This window comes from Megascapheus bottae, chromosome 6 (assembly GCF_031878675.1).
Source record: "Megascapheus bottae isolate mThoBot1 chromosome 6, mThoBot2.hap1, whole genome shotgun sequence".
NCBI lineage: Eukaryota > Metazoa > Chordata > Mammalia > Rodentia > Geomyidae > Megascapheus > Megascapheus bottae.
This window is the reverse complement of record NC_143514.1, coordinates 75,384,782-75,407,432: the sequence shown is the minus strand read 5'-3', so window position 1 is coordinate 75,407,432 and position 22,651 is coordinate 75,384,782. Positions and strand designations below refer to the sequence as shown.

The window sequence follows — 22,651 nt, the reverse complement described above, 5'->3', positions numbered from 1 at the left end:
CTTTTTTTTTTCAAGTTTTTCTGGTGCTGGGGACCAGACCCTGAGCTTTGTTCGTACTTTGGCATGCTCTACCATTGAGCTATGCCCTCCACCCCAGTATCTCCTCCAAAAGAACCTTCTCTAAGATCTTGCTCTAAATGGTCCAGTTTTAGGCATCAGACCATGCAGTGCATCCAAGGCCAGGGTTCCCCTTGCACAGGCTAGGCACTGATTTGCTCCGGAAAGTACCGTTTTCCAGGCTTTTGTCTCAATGGTGTCCTGTGGGCAGCAGGAAGTGGACTCTCCTAGGTTCTGTCCCACCCTTGCTGACAGGCACAACCAGTAACAGTTAACAAGAATAACAATAATTAATGCCTAACATGCATTGAACACGGAGCAGGCGCACTAGCTACCACCCTAACACTAACCCTCCCAAGCTGCCTCTGCTGGCAGTGAGAAAACCAGGGTCCGCCATCTGAGATTTTAAAAAAATGGGGAGTTTTGAGCCCAGGAGTCTGGCTGCATCTGGGTAGCTTCAGTGTTTCTGAGGTCCTGGCTTGAAGGCCTCTGCCCTGACCAAGCTGACCAGCCCAGCCCAGAGCTGCTTTGATTTGTGATGGGGGTTTTTCCCCCAATGTCTTCCACCATCTCTGGCTGAGCTATGCTCCAGGCTCTTCTTGGCCAGAGGGAAAGCCAGCTGCATGACCGTCCTACAGTCCTGATCTACCCAGGCTGTGACAGATCCTGGAACTGGCCCTTCCCCCCCCCCCGACCCCCCCCGTAGCATAAGGCCAACTGTGACCACTCCGGGGCAGCAGGAGCCCCCCAACCCCTGAGACAGTGGTGCCGTTGTGGTGCTATGGCTCAAGGGGTAGAGCGCTAGCCTTGAGCTGAAGAGTTCAGGGACAGCGCTCAGGCCCATGACTGACAAAAAAAGACAGTGTGCTGTGCCACTCTTGAGCTGGGGTACCCAGGCAGCAGGGGTGACCTGCAGGCTTCCACCTTACAACCATATGTGTTTGAGGTTTGGTTTTAACGGATAGGAAGCCAGGTTCAGTGGCTCACACTTGTGATCCTAGCTTCTCAGGAGGAGTAGCTCACTGTTCAAAGCCAGAAGTGGAGCTGTGGCTCAAGTAGGAAAGCACCAGTCTTGAGTGAAAAGGCCAAGCAAGAGCACTGACCCTGCTGAGCAGAGGGGAGGGGGCCGTGACCTCCAGCGGCAGCCTACAGCAGTAAGTGGAGGCACAGAGGTGGTTCTGACTTCCAGAGAGGAGTCCAGCCAGGAAGTGGGAGAGGCAGGTGTTAGGCCTGGGCGGGGCCTAGGTTCTGAGCGAGATGTCAGTCATCTCAGACTCCTCCTACTCCATGCCCTGCCCACCACCATGCTCTGCCTAGCAAGCATGGCTAGCCTTGACCTAGAGCCAGTCCACACTGCTTAAGGAGCCCTAAAATAGGGAGCAAGCCACAGTGGGAACAGTGGACATGGGCCTCGTGCTCACAAGCCAGGAGGCCTCTGCCCAGGCCCTGCCCTGAGGTTCCAGCCTTACTCAACCCAGCATATTGGGGTACTTTCTCAGAAACACTTGTAGGGAGCCACAGTGCAGGGTGTCGCCTGTGGGCCTCCACGGGTCCCAGTGGGGGCAGCTTTGAGAGTGGGTCCCAAGACTCTGGCTCCATAAGACCTGGAGTAGCTTTAGGCAAGTGGCTGAGTCTCCATTTCTTTGCCTGGACACTGGGCTGAGAAGGAAAGTCAGGTAGTCGTGAGTGTGGTGATGATGATGTCACTGGGTTGGCCAGGCAATTGATCCTTGGGATGGGGGAGAAGGCAGAGCCAGGTAAGTCCTGCAGGGCCAAGACCTGTGCTACAGAGCAGCTTGATTCGAGGAGCTGACTGGCATCCATCAAAGCACCTGTGTCTGAGCCTGACCTAGCGGCCAGGATGCCCAAGTGTTTAGCTGGGAACCCACTGCGTGCATGTCTCAGAAGTGGACGTCACACGTTCCCTCAGGGAGGAGGCTCTGACTCATTCTGCAGACAATGGGCTGGGGGCAGAGCTCAGCGGTAGAGGGCTTAGCCTGGGCACCAGGCCCTGAGTTTGATTCCCAGACTTAGTTCACCACAGAACGGTGTGTGTGTGTGTGTGTGTGTGTGTGTGTGTGTGTGTGTGTGTGTGTGTGTGTGTGTGTGTGTGTGCGCGTGCTGGGGCTTGGACTCAGGCTTAGACACTATTCCTTAAGCACTCTTGCTCAAGGCTGGTGCTCTTCCACTTGAGCCACAGCTCCACTTCAGGCTTTTTGCTGGTTCATTGGAGATGAGCGTCTCCTGCCTGGGCTGGCTTTGAACTGTGATCCTCAGATCTCGGCCTCGTTGATGAGCTAGGATGGCAGACATGAACCGCCAGCACTGGCTTAGAACTGTCTTTCCACCAAGTTCACGCTCTGGATAGCCACACTCTGGGTCACACTGGGAGGTGACTCCGCTAGGCCCCTCGATGCCAGGTCATGTCTCCTCTCTCCTTCTTGACATTGGGGGCTCCTATGGGGTCCTTGTGCACCTCGGAGCCTCAGTTGAGGGACTGGGGTCAGGGCTCAGGAGACAGGGTACCTGCCTAGCTATAGCAAGGCCCTGAGTTCAAACCCCAGAACCACCAAATCCGAAAGAAGTGAAAGGATGCCTCTCTCCATTCCCCTGCTCATCTTCCATGCTCATGGAGAGCCTACGACAGTAGGCAGCATGACATGGCTGGGCATTGGCTGATGCCCAGGTCCTAGTTATGGATAAGAAGGGCTGACTCTACTGTTGGGGGCAGGGCCCAGCCATTGTACAGAACCCCTGGTCGGCCCCTCCTGTTCCCCTGGGAAGTTCTGAGGGACCTGCTTTTGTCTCTGGGGGACAGAGATATTAATGTCACACCCAAGGTGTCCCACATCTGCCACAGCCAGCTTCCTTGGGGAGTGTCATGGAGCCTGTGGCCCAGGGAGGGGACAGGGCTGGAGCTATAGAGAGTGAGAGAAGGCTGGAATTAGGCTGGAGCAATGTGAGGGTCCCAGTCACAAAAGGATGGCTAGGGAGCCGGCCTGGGCCATTAGTGACTGTTGGCCATCAATTACAGCACCCTTTGTCCCTTCCTGAGTGTGCAAGACACACTCACCTTTAGTGACCATTCAGCCAGCAGAATCCATGAAAGTCTGGTGACTGCTGGGAGGGGAGGGAGAAAGGCTCTGCACCTAAGGCACCCTGTGCCCCCTAGCCTGGCACACTTCCCTACCCTCCTCTGTAAAAGGGGGCCTCAGAACCCCCAAGTTGGCCCCTCAGGAGAGCACACTCAGTGCAACACCCTCGGCTGCTCCGGGCTGGCACCCTTGAGCTGGGGTCATTCACACCTGCCTCATTAGGTCTGCTCCAGTGGTCTCACCACAAAGCATACAATGGAGTGACCGTGACAAGGGTATAGAGCCCAGTGTGCTGGCTGCGGTCGGCCCTTGGCATTTTGCCTCAGAAGGCCTCCCCGGGCCTCTCCCACAGGCACCCGATCTGGCCCTGTGGCAGGTCCCACATCCTGGTGAGGACAAGAACCGGAGTCACCGGGCTACCTCCTCCTGGCCATCCTGGTCACCACAGACATTGAGAAGCAGCTGGGCTGAGCCAGAGAGCCTCGGCTGTCCAGAGCCCCGTGGGAAGCTGTGCATCAAGCAGAAATGCCATCTGGGTTCATCAGGGAGTGGGGGGACCCTAGACCCTGCTGGGGCCCAGTCCCCAGCTCTGCCTTACAGGGCACAAACTTGGCTGCCCTCTCTACTGGTTTGTGGACAGGGGCTGACTTCTTTCCAAGGTCCTCTGCTCTGAAGACCACCTCACTTCTCGGGGGATTCAACTTTCAAGCTCACCCAGCAGGGCTGAGTCTGCCAGGAAAGCAAGTCAGTTAAAAAAAAAAAGGCAGAGATGTGAGACAGTAGTGGGTTTCTTCCCAAATGGGAATGCTGTTATGACAGTGCAAGGACGGTAAAATGGGGGTGGAGACAGAATCTCACTATGCAGCCCAGGTTAGTCAAACCAGGATTTGAACTCAGGACCTTGCGTTAGACAGGCGCTCTGCCACTTAAGCCACATCTCCGGCTCTTGTATGCTTTCTGAAAAGTAGTCATTGCCTGATAACTACAGACCTCTTCTTAGAGTTTTCCCACCAGCCTGTAACATTGTCACCCCAGGAAACTCGGGGTGTGGCAGGGAGGGGGATCCTGGAAAGCTGAGGTCAGTCAAGGACCAACATGGTAATCTCGAGCCTCAGCCAGTCCAGGAAAGTGAGCATGAATCATCTGAAGGCAGAGCTGGGACATCGTCACTTCCTTGATGGTTTAGAGGGTCTCGAGGATATGCTAATAAACTCTAGCCTGGGACCCCTGAGGGTCCTGGAGACGGGTAGCCTGACCCAGCTACCACCCTGCCTGCCTGCCCACTGTGGGGCTGGGCTATGCGGGCTCTCCTGGCCTGCAGGAAGAACGCAGCACAGGGCCTGCTCACTGCCACCTGTGTGTGGAGGCCAGGCCTCTGCTGAGTCTTGAGTGAGGGACGGTGTGGCAATGTCTAGGACTGGGACTTGGGTGGGGAGACACGGGTGGCCCTGCTGGCTATCAGACGCCTGGTGTCTTGAGACTGGATGGGACACAAGGGCCCGGCCTAGCTGATCTCATTCACATGTGAAGTTCAAGCTCAAAGCAGGAAAGGAGGGACCATATTACGGTAAAAGAAGAAAGAAGGGGAAGGGGCAAGAGGCTTCTGGAAGCTTCTTCTGGAACCTGGGGAATGGTGCTCTCTGGGCTCATTGGGCCACCAGTGCCGGGAATCATGCCACTCAGCCACCTGGCTTGGGGACAAGAGTTCCTAGCCCACTACCCTGCTGCCATGCCCCTCTCTGCCTGCTGACCAATCACAGGCCTCTCTCTCTATGCCTGCTGACCAATCATCACAGGCCTCTCCATGCCTGCTGACCAATCACAGGCCGTAGCAGCCAGTGAGGGCCAGGCTTGGCTAGCCCTGGGGTGAGATCCACAACCAGGCATTTAGGCTTTTGCCATATGGTCCCCAAAGGCAGGCAGACAGGAAGAGCTCCGAGTGTGGACAGCCATGTCACAGGCACCCCCATCTGTCCCAAGCCGGGCCTTCGGTCTTGTCACCTGGTGTCTATCTGTCCATCTCTCTGTCTGTGTGTGTGTGTCTCTCACTTTGACTCATGCCAAGGCTCTGTCTCACTGGGCAGGGCCCAAAGCACCAAGGCCGGTTCTGCAGCCCTTGCCAAGGTTTAGCAAAGGCACTGCCATGGGCCAGTCTGCTAAAAAAGAACAGACTTGATTCTGACTCAGAGGTCTCTGCGCACACAGAAGGACTAGGGGACAAAGGCCAGCTGTGTGGACAGTGCATGCCTGTGCCAACAAGATCTAAAATACAGGGGGGAGCCGTGGCTCACATGATAGAACACCAGCCAAGAGCAAAAACGTGAGCATGAGGACCCATGAGTTCTAGCCTGAATATTGGCAAACACACATACACGTGCACACACGCGTGGACACACACACACACACACGCACACACACGCACACACACATCAGTAATCTAAACTATAGTTGATAACATTCATTAAAAACATAAATGGGTGAGTTCACTGCAGAGAAAGGGTACAGAGACGCAGCTGGCATGTGGGAGCGGTGCCTGCCTAACAAGTGCAAGGCCCTGAGTCCAAATCCCAGAACCGCCATCTATAAATAAATACGTAAGTAAGTAAATCAAGCAGATTTAATCACTGATCCCTAGAAAGAAATTTTTTGAACAGAAAATAGATCTAAAGAAATTACCTATGGAGAATGCAATACATTCCAGCTAAGGAGAAAGTCAGGAAGGAGGAAGAAATATAAGCCAGCCAGTCTCAGATCAAAATGGCCACTCACCACATGGTATTGCTGTTTAAACTTGGGATTGAGTTAGTTTAAAATGAAATGAGGCCCGGAGTTTGGCCTAGCGGTAGAGTGCCTGCCTAGCATGCACAAAGACCCGGGTTCAATTCCTCGGTACCACATACATAGAAAAAAGCCGGAAGTGGTGCTGTGGCTCAAGCGGTAGAGCTCTAACCTTGAGAAAGCCCAAGGACAGTGCTCAGGCCCTGAGCTCAAGCCCAGGACTGGCACCAAAAGAAAAAAAAATGAAATGAACTATAGACTCACTTCCTGAGTTGCCATGGTACAAACATCATAGCGTGAGTGGCTGCCAGCTACCGGGCAGTGAGGGTTACACCTCGCTTCCATTGGCGCTGCTGGACTGTAAGATGGAAAGGTGGAATTTAAGAACCAGCATGCATCTTATCAGAATCCCAGAAGAGGAGAACTGAGCGGAGAGAGGAGAGGTGATGTTTTTAAGAAATATTGCAAACAATGATCCCTGAAGTGCAGAAATTCAGAACTGATCTGCAAAACACTCAAGACAATGAGGACATGACTGGAGGAGCTGACAGAATTGCTAGGTGGACATCACAGCTGACTTTGCTGGGCAAAGAGGAAAATTGAGAGAAGGAAAGCCCAGTCTTCCAAGTGCCGGGAGAAAAGAAATGTCAGATCTGGGCCAAGTGGCTCACACCTGTAATCCTAGCTACTCAAGAGGCTAAGATCCAGAGAATCGTCACTCAAAGCCAACCCCGGCAGGGAAGTCTTGTAAGAGTCTTATCTCTAATTGACCAGCAAAAAGCTGGACTGGAGGCAGGACTGCAGTGGTAGTGCACTAGCCTTGAGCAAAAAAGCTAAGGAAGAACACGAGGCCCTGAGTTCAACCCCAATACAGCACGTGTGTGCACATACACACACACACACACACACACACTTCTCAGCTACTTTACAGAGCAAACCAGAAGCATGGGGTTTCAGCTGAGCTCAGGGCAGAGCTGCACTGGCCAGCACCGGATTTTTCTATCACCACGGCATCCTTTGGTCCTCATACTGTCTGTCCTGTGAGGCCAGGTTTATTATCACCCATCGTACAGACGAGGGAACTGAAGCCCTTGCATGGAAACAGTTTCCCACCACACCCAGCTGGGAAGCAGTGGTGCAGCTGCTGGGGTTGTCCTGACAGATGCCTCCCGCCTCGTCTCGTGTGCACAGCTGAGGCATAAAGGCCTCAACAACCCGAGTCCTAGGCCTTGTGAAACCAGGTCTCGGCCAAGACCTGTGACTACAGGTGCATACATGTGTCATGTGTGCACACACACGCACGCGCACACATGCTCAGCTGTCATTCCCTCTCACTGACCTGTTTCCTGTTTTACCTTTTTATCTTTGTTCCGTGTGTGTGTGTGTGTGTGTGTGTGTGTGTGTGTGTGTGTGTGTGTTTCCATACCAGGGCTTGAACTCAGGGTTCAAGTGCTGTTCAGTGTTCTGGCACTTGAGCCACTCCTCTCCTTCCAGCTTTTTTGTCAGTTGCAGGGCTTGAACTCTGAGCCCGGGGGCTGTCCCTGAGCTCTTTCGCTCAAGGCTAGCACTCTACCACTTTGAGCCACAGCTCCACTTTCAGTGTTTGAGTGGTTAATTGGAGATAAGAGTCTCACAAGGACTTTTCTGCCCAGGCTGGCTTTGAACCATGATCCTCAGATCCCAGCCTCCTGAGTAGCTAGAATTACAGGTGTGAGCCACTGGTGGCCAGCTACTTCTGGCTTTTTGGTAGTTCACTGGAAATAAGACGCCCAGATTTCTCTGCCGATCTGGCTTCAGACTGAAATTCTCTCACGTCTTAGCCTGTTGAGTAGCTAGGACTAAAGGCATAAGCTTCTGGCATCTTGTCATTTTCTGAGTCTGGTCTGAGTTTAGAGATAGTCCCTGTCCCCTCCCCACCCTGCCCTCTGGGTTTGTGCCACCTGCACTTGGCATTTTTGCCAGATGTCCATGTGACCACAGATTGCAGAGAGGGGCTGGGCAATGCTGGGGAAATGTTCTTGCTTTCTCTCTGGGGCTACTCCAGACACGGGCTTCTATGTGGTAAGGGAATGGAGCTGGGGCCATGTATCCCAAGAAAATAACTCACCCACGGGCCCAGGGCAGATGGCGGCTGAACTGTTTGCAATGGTGAAAAATTAGAAACAGCCCCAGTACTCACCAATGCGAGGCAGGTGCGATGTGTCACGAGCATGCGCCTACGAATGTCAGGCCGCCCATCAGACCCACCCAATCTCCACCGAGGTAGAAAGACGTCCCCAGCATGTCAGCCTCGGGTGGAAAGGGCTGAGATCAGAGGATCATGGCTCGAAGCCAGCCAGGGCAGGAAGATCCACAAGATTCTTATCGCCGATGAATCCATCCATCCAGCCAGCAATAAGTAAAAGTGGTAGAGTACCACGCCGTAAGTGAAAGGGCCGAGGGACGGTGCCAAGGCCCAAGTGACATCTCCAGGTGGGCCGGGAAAGGCAGTAGGGCCGGCCTCCAGGGCCAGCCCGCGGCTCCGCCGGGTCTACGCGCGAGGTTTGTCCCCGTGTTTTCCTTTCCTGTTTTCCTCGAGGCTGGGCTGGGAAGGCGCAGCGGTGCTCGCGGCCGGCCACCCCACCCCACCGCAGCGGGCCTGTGCACTTGTGTGTTGCAGACGCGGACAGCCAGGGCAGCCCCACGCGGCACAGCCTGGGGCTGTCGGAGGGCGAGGAGCAGGCCGACCGGCTGCAGCACGTGGAGCTGGTCCGGAGCACGCCCATGTCGCACTGGAAGGCGGGCGCCGTGCAGGCCTGGCTGGAGGTGGTCATGGCCATGCCCATGTACGTCAAGGCCTGCGCGGAGAACGTGAAGAGCGGGAAGGTAGGCGGGAGCCGGCGGGGGGCGGCGGGCGGGGGGGGGACCCCCGAGAGGCCTCCATCACCGCCCACCGGGGACTCGGCTCCTCCCACCGGGGACTCGGCTCCTCCCACCGGGGGACTCGGCTCCTCCCACCGGGGACTCGGCTCCTCCCACCGGGGCCTCAGCTCCTCCCACCGGGGGGACTCGGCTCCTCCCACCAGGGACTCAGCTCCTCCCACCGGGGCCTCAGCTCCTCCCACCGGGGGGACTCGGCTCCTCCCACCAGGGGGACTCGGCTCCTCCCACCAGGGACTCGGCTCCTCCCACCGGGGCCTCGGCTCCTCCCTGGGACAGGACTGGGTGCAGGCTAGGATCCAGCCTCCCTGTGCTGGGGCCAAAGGTTCTGTAAAATCCTTGTTCTCAGTGACCACCACAGCCATTCAGAGCGTGTGTGTGTGTGTGTACATGTGTGTGTGCGTGCGTACATGTGTGTGTGCGTGCGTGCATGCGTGTGTACGTGTGTGCGTGTGTGTGCATGTGTGCGTGCGTGTGCGTGTGCATGTGTGTGCGTGTGTGGTGTGTGTACATGTGTGTGTGCGTGTGTGTACGTGTGTGGTGTGAGTGCGTGTGTGTACATGTGTATGTGCATGTACGTATGTGTGTGCATGTGTGTATGTGCGTGTGCGTGCATGTGGTGTGTACACGTGTGTGCATGTGTGTACATGTGTGAGTGTGTACACGTGTGTGCGTGTGTACATGTGTCTGCGTGTGCGTGTACATGTGTGTACATGTGTGCGTGTGTGTGCATGCATGTGCACGTACATGTGTGTGTACATGTGTGATGTGTGCATGAATGTGAGTGTACATGTGTGTGAATGTGCGCGTGTGTACATGTGTGCGTGTGTGCGAGTGCGTGCACATGTATGTGTGTGTGCACGTGTGTGTGTGCACGTGTGTGTACATGTACGTGTGTGTGTGTGTGTGTGTACACGCACACGGGCTCTGGGGCCTGAACTCAAGGCCTCTTGCTCTCCCTCCAGGGCTGGTTCCCTCCAGGCTGGCTGCCTGCTGTACCACGTTGAGCCGCAGCACAAACCACTGTGGGGCTAGGAGTCTCGTGGACTTAAGATGACTGGAAGGAGGGGCGGAGGGAGGGAAATGGGGACCAAAACATGTGTGAGAAGGGATGCACCTACCTGGCCAGTGTGACTGTCACCCCTCTATATAAAAAAATGTAGAGTCTCATGGACTCTCCTGCCCAGGCTGGCTTCGAACCTCGATCCTCAGATTCCAGCCTCCCAGGCAGCTAGGATGACAGGGGGACACTGGTACCCGCATCTCTGCCGGCCCCAGCGGTAGTGGCGGGGCTGGGGCGGTCTCCAGGGCCCAGCACAGGGTCCCCCACTTCCCATCATCCCCCCTGGATGCAGGTGCTGCTGAGCCTGAGTGACGAGGACCTGGAGCTGGGCCTGGGCGTGTGCAGCTCCCTACACCGGCGCAAGCTCCGCCTGGCCATCGAGGACTACCGGGATGCCGAGGCCGGCCGCAGGTGAGCCACGCCCCCGGTGACCCTGCCTGGCCAGGGGACAGCATGGTCCCTCACACTGGGGAGTGGAGAGGGTACTGGGATATGAGGAAGGTGACCCTGGCACAGCCCAGGCTCCGGAGACAGAGGAAGGCATAGAGAAGACACACCCATGCCCAGAAATATCCCAGTGTACCCCCATTCCAGAGGAGATGCCCCCAGAAATCCTTCCCCTTCTGTTGGCAGCAGAGCCCTGCTGTGAGCAGAACCACAGTGCCAGCCTTACCTACTTTCACCTGGAAGTCCAGTGCTCATCCCTCTAGAATGATGAGAGCCAAGGTCAGCTTTTACCAGAGGAAAGTCCGGGGGCAGAGGGAAAGGAAACAAACACAGGAGAGAAAAGGGCAGGAAGGGTCATCAGAGTCTCTCCCTGCCCCTTAGAGGCTGGGTGTGTGTGGGGGGGCCTCTGGGCAGCCACAGGGGATGATGGGAGCCTCTTCCCATGGGGTCCCCTGAGGCCACACTGCCTTCACTGCTCCTGGAGCCCCACCACCCAGCCTCTAAGCCTCCCTCTCCTGAAGGAAGGGGTGGGGCATCCTCACTCCTCAAGCCCCTCCCGCCTGTGCGGAGGGGAGGAGCCAGCCCTGCAAACCTGACATGCTCTGCTCTGCATAATTATCTCCTTCAGTGGCTTCCCACCGAGTGTGCGGCGTTAATTAATCAAACCTGGTGGTGTGTGCTGTTATTTGCAGAAACAGCTTTGAGGACTAAAATAGCCAGGGCTGGGGGCGGAGAGTTAGGCCACTTCAGAGTCAGTGGGTGTCCAGGACTGGGGCTCTGGGCACCACACCGAGCTGGGGACAGGAACTCAGAGCCACAGAAGAACTAGAAGCCGGCCATCTGGAAGGTCAGGGCTGAGCGGGGCTGGGAGGACGGTGGTGGGGTCCTGGGGAAGGCGCCTCCTGCTGGGCATCCCCAATCCCACAGTCTCAGAGTCTCCAGAGCCCGCGCCATCTTGGATTGTAAGTCTGAGGACAGTGTGCCAGCCTGGCCCAGCTCCACCAGGCCTCTTCTGGTTTGTAGATGGCTGTGCCCTCCCATGACAGAGAGATGGTGGGGACATGGAGGAAGAGAGAGAGGGAGACAGACAGATCAGCTACTACTGCCTGGCCTCAGAAACCTTTCGCCCCTCCTACAGGCCCCAATCACCACAGACCCGGAGGTTAGAAATGTTAGGGGCATCCACCTTGGTGTCTGACTACACTCTGAACCACAGATCATGTCCTTGTGCAGATGGACCCTACGGGATGGTATAAACAAGCCTCTCGCTGCACATCTGCTGCTTCTGCTAACTCAGGAGGCTGAGATCTGAAGATCATGGTTCAAAACCAGTCTGGGCAGAAAAAGACCCTCAAGGCTCTTATCTCCAAGGAGCCAGCAAAGGGCTCTAAGTGGAGCTGTGGTTCAACTGGTAGAACACCAGCAGAAAAGCTAAAGGATAGCACCCAGACCTTGAGTCCAAGCCCCAGGACTGACATAAAAAAGCAAGCAAGCAAACACACACACACACAAAAAATAATCCTGTTTCAAAAATAACCATGGCGGGACCGGGAGTTTGGCCTAGTGGTTAAAGTGCTTGCCTAGCATGCACAAAGACCCAGGTTCAATTCCTCGGTACCACATACATAAAAAAAAAAGCCAGAAGTGGTGCTGAGGCTCAAGTGGTAGAGCTCTAGCCTTGAGAAAGTCCAAGGACAGTGCTCAGGCCCTGAGCTCAAGTCCAGGACTGGCAAAAACAAAAACCATGGGGCGGGAGCATAGCCTAGGTAGAGTGCTTGTCTCGCATGCATGAAGCCCTGGGTTTCATTTCTCAGTACCACAAACACAGAAAAAGCCGGAAGTGGTGCTGTGGCTCCAGTGGCAGAGCACTAGCCTTGAGCAAAAAGTGTCCAAGGATCCTGAGTTCAAGCCCCAGGACTGGCAGAAACAAAAATTAAAAAAACTACAAAAAAGAGTGGAGGCGAGGTTCAGCAATAGAACACCTGCCCAGCAAGTGTGTGAAGCCCTGAATTCAAACTCCAGTACCACCGCCAAAATAAGTAAATAGATTACATGAGAAAAGCTAAGGGTAATAGGAGACGCTGGCTTGCTAGGGTTGGTAGGAGTGAAGGAAGGACCTGACCAGCCATCTGGGGCCATCAGCAGGACCAGGGCAAGATCCACTGCCTCTCAGGAGGAGCCACTGCTCCTTTGCGAGCCCACCGCGTGCCGCTTGCACATAATCCTACCTTGGGTCCTTCCAGCTCAACTTCCACGAGGTAACTTGCCAGGTGATCCCAGGTGGGATGCATGGCTCTCATTCCTTCAGTGATGCTGCCACCATCTGGCGAGCAGAGGAATGACACCCTGGCCAGGAGCCTCTGCCTTTTGCCCTATTCCCAAAGGACCCCTTGGGGCGCCTAATATGTGTGTGACACTGGGGACCCTGTGTGGAGAAGTCTGGGAGGTGATTGTGAGGTGGCAGCAGGAAGGACTGGAAATAAGCAAAGCCTGGGCTTTAATCCTGAGGCACGGCACCCGTGGAGGAAGCCTGGCTTTCTGCATAAGCTAACCCAGGGCTGGACGTGTCCAGCACCCCACGAGTGGATGCTCCATAGAGGTTATCACTGATGCCTCTCCTTGTTCTACAAGCAGAAAAACAAGCCAAAGGGCCCTGGAGGGGGCTGGACTAGGGAGGCATGCCCATGTGGGGGAGCTCTACAGGAATTCTGGGAAGGCAGGGTGAGCGGAGGAGAGCAGCCCCAGCAGTGCTGCCTCCTGCCACCGAGTCCCTTCCACTGGCCCCGTCTCTCTCAGTGTGCTTGAATATATGGGCCTCCCCCTCCACCCTTCCCATCTCTGATCCTTTCATTTCTTCTTGTCGCTCCACTCCAACTCTGCCCATTTGTGGCTTCTTACCCCCGCCCCCCCCCCCCCGCCCTCCATCCTTCCCCCTTCCATCTCTGGCCCTCTCTGTGCTGCCGCCTTCCCCGCACACCTTTCTCTGACTGTATCTCTCCTCCCCAGTCTGTCCAAGGCTGCCGACCTGGACCACCACTGGGTGGCGAAGGCCTGGCTCAATGACATCGGCCTGTCACAGTACTCCCAGGCCTTCCACAACCACCTGGTCGATGGACGGATGCTGAACTCCCTGATGAAGCGGGACCTGGAGAAGCACCTGAATGTGTCCAAGAAGTTCCACCAGGTCAGCATCCTGCTGGGGATTGAGCTGCTCTACCAAGTGAACTTCAGCAGAGAGGTGAGGACGGGCATGGGTGGGGCAGGGAGGGTGGGGAGGGATCTCCCCAGCCCCTCTCCCCTCTGACATCCACTGCCCATCCATCAATCCACTCATCCACCATTTACCCAGGCATCCACGCACCTGTCCATCTGCCTATCCACTCACCCACCCATCCATCTCCATCCATCTGCCTATGTACTCATCCATCCAAGTATCTATCCACCATCCATCCACGAATCCATCCACTCATCTATCCATCCACCATCCATCTACCCATCTACTCACCCACCCATCCACCATCCATCCACTCATTTCTCCACCCACCCTCTATCTACCATATATTCATCCACATATCCAACCATCCCCTCATCTTCCCACCCACCATCTATCCATGTACTCAGCCACTCATCCAGCCACTCATCCACCCATCTACGATCCATCACTTCCCATCCATCCCCATCCATCTACCCATGAATTCGCCCAACCATCCACTGCCTTCCATACTCACGTCTACTTTTCCATCATCTACCCACATATCCATCCATTAAGCCATCCACTCATCCACCCATTAGTCTCTCATCCATATATCCCCATCCACTGATCAATCCATCTACCCATCTGTCTATCTACCATCCGTAGACTGATAAGTCCATTCGACGGTCTACTCATGCAGCTTCCCCTTACCTGTCTATCCATCCGCTCATACTTGCATCCCCTGGATTCCCCCATCTGTCCATTGAGTTATCTACTCAACTACCTATGCACCTGTCAAGCCATCTATCTACCTATTCACCCATCCATCCATGATCCATCCACTGATCAGCCAGCCAGCCATCCCTTCCTTCCTTTCTCCATACTTTCTTCCAACAACATTTTTGGCTGGGCCAGGGCCTGGTCAGGAGATTCGGGGAATCCTCTTCCTGCCATGAGGGAACCCCATAAAGTGATGGTGCTTGGGGAGAGGGTTCTAGGCAGGACACCTCAGTTTTGTGAGGGAGAGAAGTTTCTGGAGGGATGGTGGCAGCTTTTTAGACATAGTGAAGTGGGACTCAGGGCTTACAAAGGAATGGCAGGGCACAGGTGCCACAGCTGAGTCCTGGTGGGGTGGGTGCTGGGTACAGAGTAGGTAATAACCAGGGGCCTGGAAGTGATAGAGTGTGGGTGCTCAATGCCCTAAGACTGCGCTATGCCAAGCCGGAGGTGGGGGACCCCGAGTGAGAGTGAGGCTGGCCCCCCAGGTGCCAGGTCCAGATTGCTAGCTAGCAGGTCAGTTCTGGAAAGAGCCAGAGAGAGGGGCTTTCTACTGCATCACCTCCCACACCACACGGAGACCCAGGGCGGGGCTGGGGGCAGGAGTCCTGGGCGTCAGGAGCCCCCCATGGCAAAGGGGGCAGACACGGAAGGCCAGGATAGGGCTACGCAGGAAATGGAGGCAGGGCTTGCAGATTAGGAGCACTGCAAATGGCAGCTGGCCCTGGGAGCGGGCAGCAGGCTGGCCTGTGGCAGGGTCCCGAGGGTGGTACCCCAGAGGCTCTGCAGACTCCCCTGGAAAGCGTCCCCATAAACAGTAGCTGAGCCCGCCCTCCCGGTCTGGGACAGGCAGTCACAGGCACGGGGGTAGAGAGTGAAGCCATGCTGGAGTCCTTCCGAGACCACACTCCTGGCTCCCTACACCCCATAAAGTGGCGTCTCCCCCTGTGGCAGCACAGCCTCAGCCGCAGGATGGTAGGCTCGTGCAGCTGTGGACGGCAGTGCTCACGCAAGCCCACAGAGGCCCTGCCCAGGGTGTGGACTCCCTCCACACATCACCCCAGGTCCTCTGAACCCCAATCCCCCCATTGTCTCCCTCCAGACCCTCCAGGAACGCCGGGCCCGCTGTGAAACACAGAACACAGACCCTGTGGTGTGGACCAACCAGCGCGTGCTAAAGTGGGTGCGAGACATTGATCTGAAGGTGAGGGAGGGACTCAGAGTCGAGAGACCATGCAGGGGACACGATGCAGGAGGGGATGCATCAAAGGAGGGCACAATGGAGGGGGAGGTTGCAACCTGCCCCAGCTCCTCAACCCACAAGACAGTAAGGAGATGGGACCCTGGAACTGAGGTTTGGGACACCAGGGGACCTGTAGCCTTCCACCAGCTTCAGAAGATTCTGAGGTTCTGTTCACCAAGGATTTTACTGGTCTTGTGCAGGAAGTAAGGCACAAACTTCCACGAGGGACAATATTTTGTATACAAGGGGTAGAAGACCTCCTTTTTCTGGGAAGGAGAGAGAAACAGCAAACAGAGTACAACTTGCATAAACCTCAGTCTGCCCTCAGGCTCCCACACAGGATAGCCCACACCCAGGATAGGAATCTGAATGCCCCACCTTTCCAGGAAACTCTCCGCATCCTGAGAGTATGTTGGGAGGAGGCATTCCAGACTCCCAGTCCTTTTGGGGGTCTCACAGCATAGGTTTTTAGGCTCTCACAGGGGGACATGGTGAATGGGACATGAGCAGGGGATACAAGTAAGGGACACAGTGTAGGAGGACAGGATGTAGGGGGACATAGTTGAAGGGTCACAGTGGAGGGAACATGGTACAGGGACACTAATTTGCACTCAAAGCCCAGCAGAGTTGCGTGCAGATGTGCTCACTTCAGAACAACCGGGTCTCCAGGACACCCTCTTGTCCCTGAAGGAGAGAGTCTCCACTCCACGGATGAGCCCCTGTCCTGACCCGTGTCACGGGGGGACGCTGTGCTAGCCTTGCCCCCCTGAGTGGGCTTGGGGTCAGGATTCATGGACATTCAGAACTATCTATGCGGGGGACCCAAGGCTGCTGCTGTGGAGACTCTGGTTGTTGGGGAGGGGTTCCCCTCTGCTCTCAATCAGCTGCTCCCCAGGAGGGCTGGCAGCCCCAGAGTACCCAGCCTGCTGTCTCTGCCCTCAGGAGTATGCAGATAACCTGACCAACAGCGGTGTCCACGGCGCTGTACTCGTGCTGGAGCCCACGTTCAATGCCGAGGCCATGGCTACCGCCCTGGGTATCCCCAGCGGGAAGCATATCCTCCGGAGACACCTGGCAGAGGAGATGAGTGCCGTCTTCCACCCAGCCAGGTGAGTGCTCCCCAGCACGGCCCGTGGTCACCCACGGGGCTCTCAGTACCCAGCACAGCGGGGTGAGATACAGATGGCCTGCATTCCAGCCAGGGCCACCCTGGTGAAGAGGCAAGACAGCAGGGCCTCCCTCCTTCCAGGAGAGATTCCTCCTCTAGGACCGTGTTGCAGGCCATGGTGGCAAAAGCCAGCTGTGCCTGTCATTGTGTTAACAGTAAATTACACTGATTCATTTCCATATGCTGAACCGAACCATCCTTGCCTTCTGGCAAGGATGCCAGGGCCTCGCTTGGTCCTAACAGTGAGTAAGGAGTTTTCTTTTTCTGAACTTGGTTTGCTAGCTTTCTGTGGAGGACTTATATGTGCATTTGTATTTATAAAGGATATCGATGTGTATGTTTTGGTTTCATGTTTATTTATTTATTTATTTTGGCCAGTCCTGGGCTTGAGCTCAGGGCCTGAGCACTGTCCTTGGACTTTCTCAAGGCTAGAGCTCTACCACTTGAGCCTCAGCACCACTTCCGGCTTCTTTGTATGTATGTGGTACCAAGGAATCGAACCCGGGTCTTCGTGCATGCTAGGCAAGCACTCTACCACTAGGCCAATCTCCCGGCCTCACGTTTATTGATTTTTAATTTTCCTTTGGGTTTTGGGTTTTGGTGTGGGGACAAGGTCTTGCTACTTAGCCTCCTGAGCAGCTGGGACTACAGGGCTGAGTCCCTAGAAGTGGCTCCCAGTTCACTTCCAGTTGAATTTTTCACTTTTTCATTGTCACCTCATGGATGGCTCTGTACTCAACCCCACTTGGCAATGTGGTGAGCCATGCTTTACAGGAGAAAAGTGACTTTCTCAAGGTCTCAGCCAGTGAACCACAGGCCAGGGGCTTCAGCTGCTGTGGCCTGACTTTCAGACAGAAGCGGCTTGGATACGCTAAGGTTCACGGAGGTACAGAAGATTCTGTGCCACAACATGGGCCAGCAAGCCCATCACAGAAAGACACTGGAGCCCAGTGGGATTGGATTGGCCTAAAATCAAGGAAAAGAGAGAGGGTCAGTTGGGGGGGGGGCAGCCACGGCTTGGGGCTCCTGGATCCTGATCAGGATCCCCCTTGACACAGGGGCTGGCAAACTTCTGTCAGAATAGACAGTGCTGAGTGTTTGTGGCTCACGCCTGTGATCCTAGCTAAGAAGCTGATTTTTGAGGATCACTGTCCAAAACCAACCAGGGAAGGAAAACCTGTGGCACTCTTATACACAATGAACAAGTAAAAAACTGGAAGTGGAGGTATAGCTCAAGTGGAAGAGCACAGCCTTGAGCAAAAACACCAAGAAACAGCGCCCAGGCTCTGAGTTCAAGCTCCAATACCAACACAAAACAAAAAACCAAAATGAAGCTGGATAGTGAAGATGGGAGGGGGCTGGGAGCATGGTCTAGTGGTAGACTGCTTGCCTAGCATGCATGAAGCCCTCCCTGGGTTTGATGCCTTGGTACCATATACACAGAAAAAGCCAGAAAAGTGGTGCTGTGGCTCAAGCAGTAGAGAGCTAGCCTTGAGCAAGAGAAGCTCAGGGACAGTGCCCAGGCCCTGAGTTCAAACACTAGGATTGGCAACAAAAAAGAAGAAGGGGAGGAGGAGGAGGAGGAGGAGGTGGTGGCACAGCTCAGAGAACAGCAGATGTCACCAGAGGGATGTGGTTCTGTGAACAAGAAAATTTTATTTTCAGAATGAGGAAACCAGCTGTACTGGGTCCCAGGCCATAATCTGTATTGCGACAGAATCGTCTTTATGGAGAGGGGGTGGTGGGGGCACCTTCAGAATAAGTCAGGTGTAGGGGCACAGAGTTCTCACTGCTGCTCCTTTATGGCATTAGATTTCTCCAGAAGTTGGGGTTCTATCTATCACCTTCCCTTTCCTGGTCAGGGAGGAGTTACGAGCAAGACTTCCAGGTCTCAAATACGGAAGTGACCTGGGGTACACTGCTTTGCCTCTATGGCTCCTTTGCTTGCAAGTGGGGCTTCTGTGACCCCATCTGGGCATAGAGCGAGGGTTAGAGTCATGGAGCCCTGAGCCAGGAGAGGCCCTCGAGTCTCCAGGACGGCTGGTGGTTGTCTGGGCGTGGGTTGTCCGTGGGCACCATTCTGGGCAGGGCTCTGCTGATTGTCCCTGCTGTGTCCCAGCTCCACAGGGCTCCGGGAGGCTGAGCGCTTTGGGACGCCCCCTGGCCGGGCCTCCAGTGTCACCCGGGCAGGAAAGGAGGAGAATGGAGGCATCAAGTACAGGGCTGGCCGGGTAAGCAGACTTGGGAGATGTCGCTCCCTCCTGGGACCTGTGTCCCCTTCTGGGGGCTGGGTGTCCCCTCCCAGCCACTCCCCTCCCCAATCCCTTTGTCATCTAGGAAGAAGATGCCCTTAGAGGCCCCAGGCCCAGTCAGGCCCCGTGACCAGGGCCACACAGGGCTTGGAGCCTCAGTTCTGTTTGGGGGTGCTGGAGGGAAGGGGTCCCACCAAGCTCCCAAAGCCTGTACTCTGGTGTCAACATCGCTCCCATGAGCCCCCAACTCTGAAAAACCACCAACTCCCATTCCAAGCTGCGGCTACACCCTCTGCCAGCCGGCTTGGGCAGAGGTGGGTGTGGCCTGTCTGACCCTGGGTGGGAGGCTCAGGCAGGTGGCAGATGGCCACTTGAGCCACAGCGCCACTTCCAGCTTGTTGGTGGCTCATTGGAGAACCCCAGTCTTCAGATCCCAGGTTCCTGAGTAGCTAGAATGACAGGCATGTGTCAGTGGTGCCAGGTACTTTTCAGAGAGGAAAGGCGACCCACCCAGAGCTCACACCTCAGAGCAACGGAGCTGGAGAGTCCAGCCTGTGAGTCTGCCAGACTTCTCATCTTTGCCCTCCCAGCCATGAGTACCTGTCTGTTCTTGGCTCTCCTTCCACCAAGGAGGGAGGGAGGGAGAGAGGGAGGGAGGGAAGAGATCTGAGGGACCAGGAGGCGACAACATTGGTCCTCACCCTCTGTCACCTCGGAATCCTTCCTGTTCAGAGCACACCTCTCTCTCCTCGTGCTAATTCACAAAAATCCTCCCTCTCCTGGAGGGCTGAGCGCAGCACCGGGACCTGATGGGAGGAGCCCAGAGAGGTTGAGAGAGCCGGGGGCGCCTTCCCGGTCCCAGGCCTTCATTTCCTGACCCACGTCCCCCTCGCCTTTCACCTCGCTCCTGTCTTCACAGCTGCCGCTGGGGAAGATAGGAAGGGGGTTCAAAGACCCTGATTTTCACGACGACTACGGCTCGCTTCAGAACGAAGACTGTGGGGAGGATGAGCTCCACAGCGGGCTGGAGTTGTGCCGCCTGGATGGCCATGGGAACCTGGAGGCCACCAACGTGTGAGGGGCCTGCGGCCACCAGCCCTGAGCCACGGGGCAGGAGGAGGAGCCGCTGTGACCCCAGACGCGGTGACCCCAGGTACCATCCCAAATGCAGAGTGATCTTGGGGCTGAGGGTGCATCTGCACCCCAGTGAACCCCAAGGATGGTGATAAGGGCCGGTGGGCCCTGAGGACAGCCCCCTGCCAGCCCAACTTCACTCGTGGCTGCCAGCGCCCCGTCCTGTGAGACTCAAGGACTGTGCCCCGTCCCCCCCGTAATCCAGCAAGCCCAGTGCCAGGAGAGCAGGTTGGATTTAGAGGCCTTGGTCCCCAAAACACCCTCCAGAGAGGGACAGGAAAGACCCCAATGCGTTCAGTGCACCGGGCGGCAGGCCTGCCGAATCCTGGGGCCTGTGACTGGCAATGCGTCTTCAGAATCAATGGAAGACTGGTTGTTCCAAGTCCCCTGAATGGGGCCCAGGTATGGGGCCCACGTGGGGTGGGGTCTGCATGGGGCCTATCCCAAAACACACAGACAACAGAATCCTGTCACCATGGCAACAGAAGATGGGACTGCAGCACCCCAGAGCCTTTGTTCTGATGTCACCACAAACCTAATGGAGGGGTAGGTGGCAGGGAGGGCCCTCCAGGCCGTTCCCTGCCACCCTTTGCTGTATGGTTTCCACTCAGTGGCCTTGCCTCTCTGTGCCTCCAACACCTCATCTACAATACTCCAGCTGCCCCGCAGTGGGTGGCATGAGGGGTGAGATTAACACATGCTAACGTCCATGACACATATGCTTTGAACTTTGTGGGGACAATGCAGGCACAAGTCTAACTTCCTGTCCACAGCAGTGCAGGCTGGACGCTGGGTTAGCTGTTTCCAACTCAGAGAGGAAGGAGGGATGTGTGAGGTACTGGCGCTCTGGGTCCCCCAAGAGAGGACAGGAAATATCTGTGGAGGGATGGCGAGCAGGGATACCATCCATCCATCCATCCATCCATTCATTCATTCATTCATTCCTCCATTCCATCACCAACCAGTCACTGGTCCCATGCTGCTTCACTGCTTTGGGGACCACAAGAGGTTTCAAAGTCTGAAGTAAAGCGGGGCACTGGTGGCCCACACCTGTCATCCCAGCTACTCAGGAGGCTAAGATCTTAGGATCGTGGTTCAAAGTCATCTCAGGAAAGTCCATGAGACTCCAATGAACCGCCAAAAAGCTGGACGTGGAGCTGTGGCTCAAATGGTAGAGCGCCAGCCCTGAGCACATTCATACATACACACAGAAGCTCGGGGACAGTGTCCAGGCCCTGAATTCAAGCACAAAAAAAAAATTCAAGGTTGGCAGAGGCTGCCAAGAGCCGCGTTTCTCGTCGCACCAAGGGCTGTCCCTCGTGGGAGGCACTCCATGGAGCCACGAGGGACGTGACACCGCCTGTCTCCATCCGGGACCCCTGGCTTCCTGCTGACCTTCCATAAGCACAGCTTCCTCACTGCCCGCACCCCTGGCCTGGCAGTGGGCTGGTGGACAGTGACAGCTGCAGGCCTCTTCCGCTCAATGGCCTCCGATGATTCGCTTCTCCAGTGACTTGGCTCAGTTGAGGTTCCAGAGCCCAGATCCTGATGTGACTCAACCACCCCTCCTGCCCTGCCCAGACAGGGGAGAGAGCCCTCTTCCCCTGCCCTGGTGGCATGCCCAAGCTGTGTCCAGCCGGATTCCTGCAGGACAAGCCAGAGGGGCGGAGAGGGACGGAAAGGGATGGAGAGGGGTGGCCAGGGGCCTGAATACTGAGCTAAGGATTTGAACCCCAGGAGCACCTGAGCTGTCAGGATTTCCTGAGGGGCATGGGGAACAGGCAACAGAGCCCCAAACCTACCTAGCAGGAGTACGCCAGCAGGCTGGTATGTACCTTGGGGTTCCATGGTGCTCGCAGGGCGCCCTCTCACTGCAGAGGCCTGGTGTCCGGCGCTGGGTGCACGTGTGGAGCTGGTGAAACCACAAAGCGGGGTGGGGAGCCTGGAGTAACATTCTGGGCCTCACTCGCCCCCAGCGAGCCCCTCTGCAGGCAGCTGTCTGCGCCCAGGCGCTGGCCCTTCAACGCAGGCTTGGAGTGAATCAGAAGAAAGAGACACCCCATGTTCCTCCCAGAACCTGAAGGCCGACAGGATGGCTCAGCTACCTGTCCCCTCTGGAAGCCCCTGTGGCTGGGGCCCCGCGCTGGCCAGACTCCTCCAAGAATCCGTCCATCTGCATGACCCCTGGGGGTGCAGGCCAGCTGGAGGAAAGGGGGGAGGCTCTGCACAGCCCGCTCGCCTGGAGGCCTTGGAACAAACGCCCCTCGGGTCATTTCAGGGCTGTGTCCAGCCATGGCCCATGTACCCGTGGCAGGAGGAAGGTGGCTCAGGCCGTGGCCCAGGCCTCCTGAGCGCCTGGGGATTTCCAGATCTCTCTCTGCCCCAGTGGGGGAACGGGGGAAGCCGGCCCTGGTTCCCACCAGGAGAGGGCGTTGCAGCTCTCAGGGAGACGCGTTATCTGTGAGTGGCACTGAGATTGGGCCAACGTCCCCCCAGGATCGAGCTCTAACACCCTAACAATAAAC

The 22,651-nt window shown here is 56.2% G+C and overlaps 1 protein-coding gene across 3 annotated transcripts in view; it reads left to right on the top strand.

Annotated features, from left to right (window-relative positions):
- Kazn (kazrin, periplakin interacting protein) overlaps positions 1 to 22,651 on the top strand; it is a 236,649-nt gene extending 213,998 nt beyond the window's left edge. For all 3 annotated transcript variants that reach the window (XM_090335774.1, XM_090335772.1, XM_090335773.1), the window contains exons 9-15: positions 8,590 to 8,795; positions 10,205 to 10,323; positions 13,366 to 13,597; positions 15,432 to 15,533; positions 16,515 to 16,681; positions 18,860 to 18,971; positions 19,912 to 22,651. In XM_090335774.1, the coding sequence (XP_090191900.1) occupies positions 8,590 to 8,795; positions 10,205 to 10,323; positions 13,366 to 13,597; positions 15,432 to 15,533; positions 16,515 to 16,681; positions 18,860 to 18,971; positions 19,912 to 20,070 (1,097 nt within the window). In that variant the 3' untranslated portion in view covers positions 20,071 to 22,651. The remainder of the gene's footprint in view (positions 1 to 8,589; positions 8,796 to 10,204; positions 10,324 to 13,365; positions 13,598 to 15,431; positions 15,534 to 16,514; positions 16,682 to 18,859; positions 18,972 to 19,911) is intronic.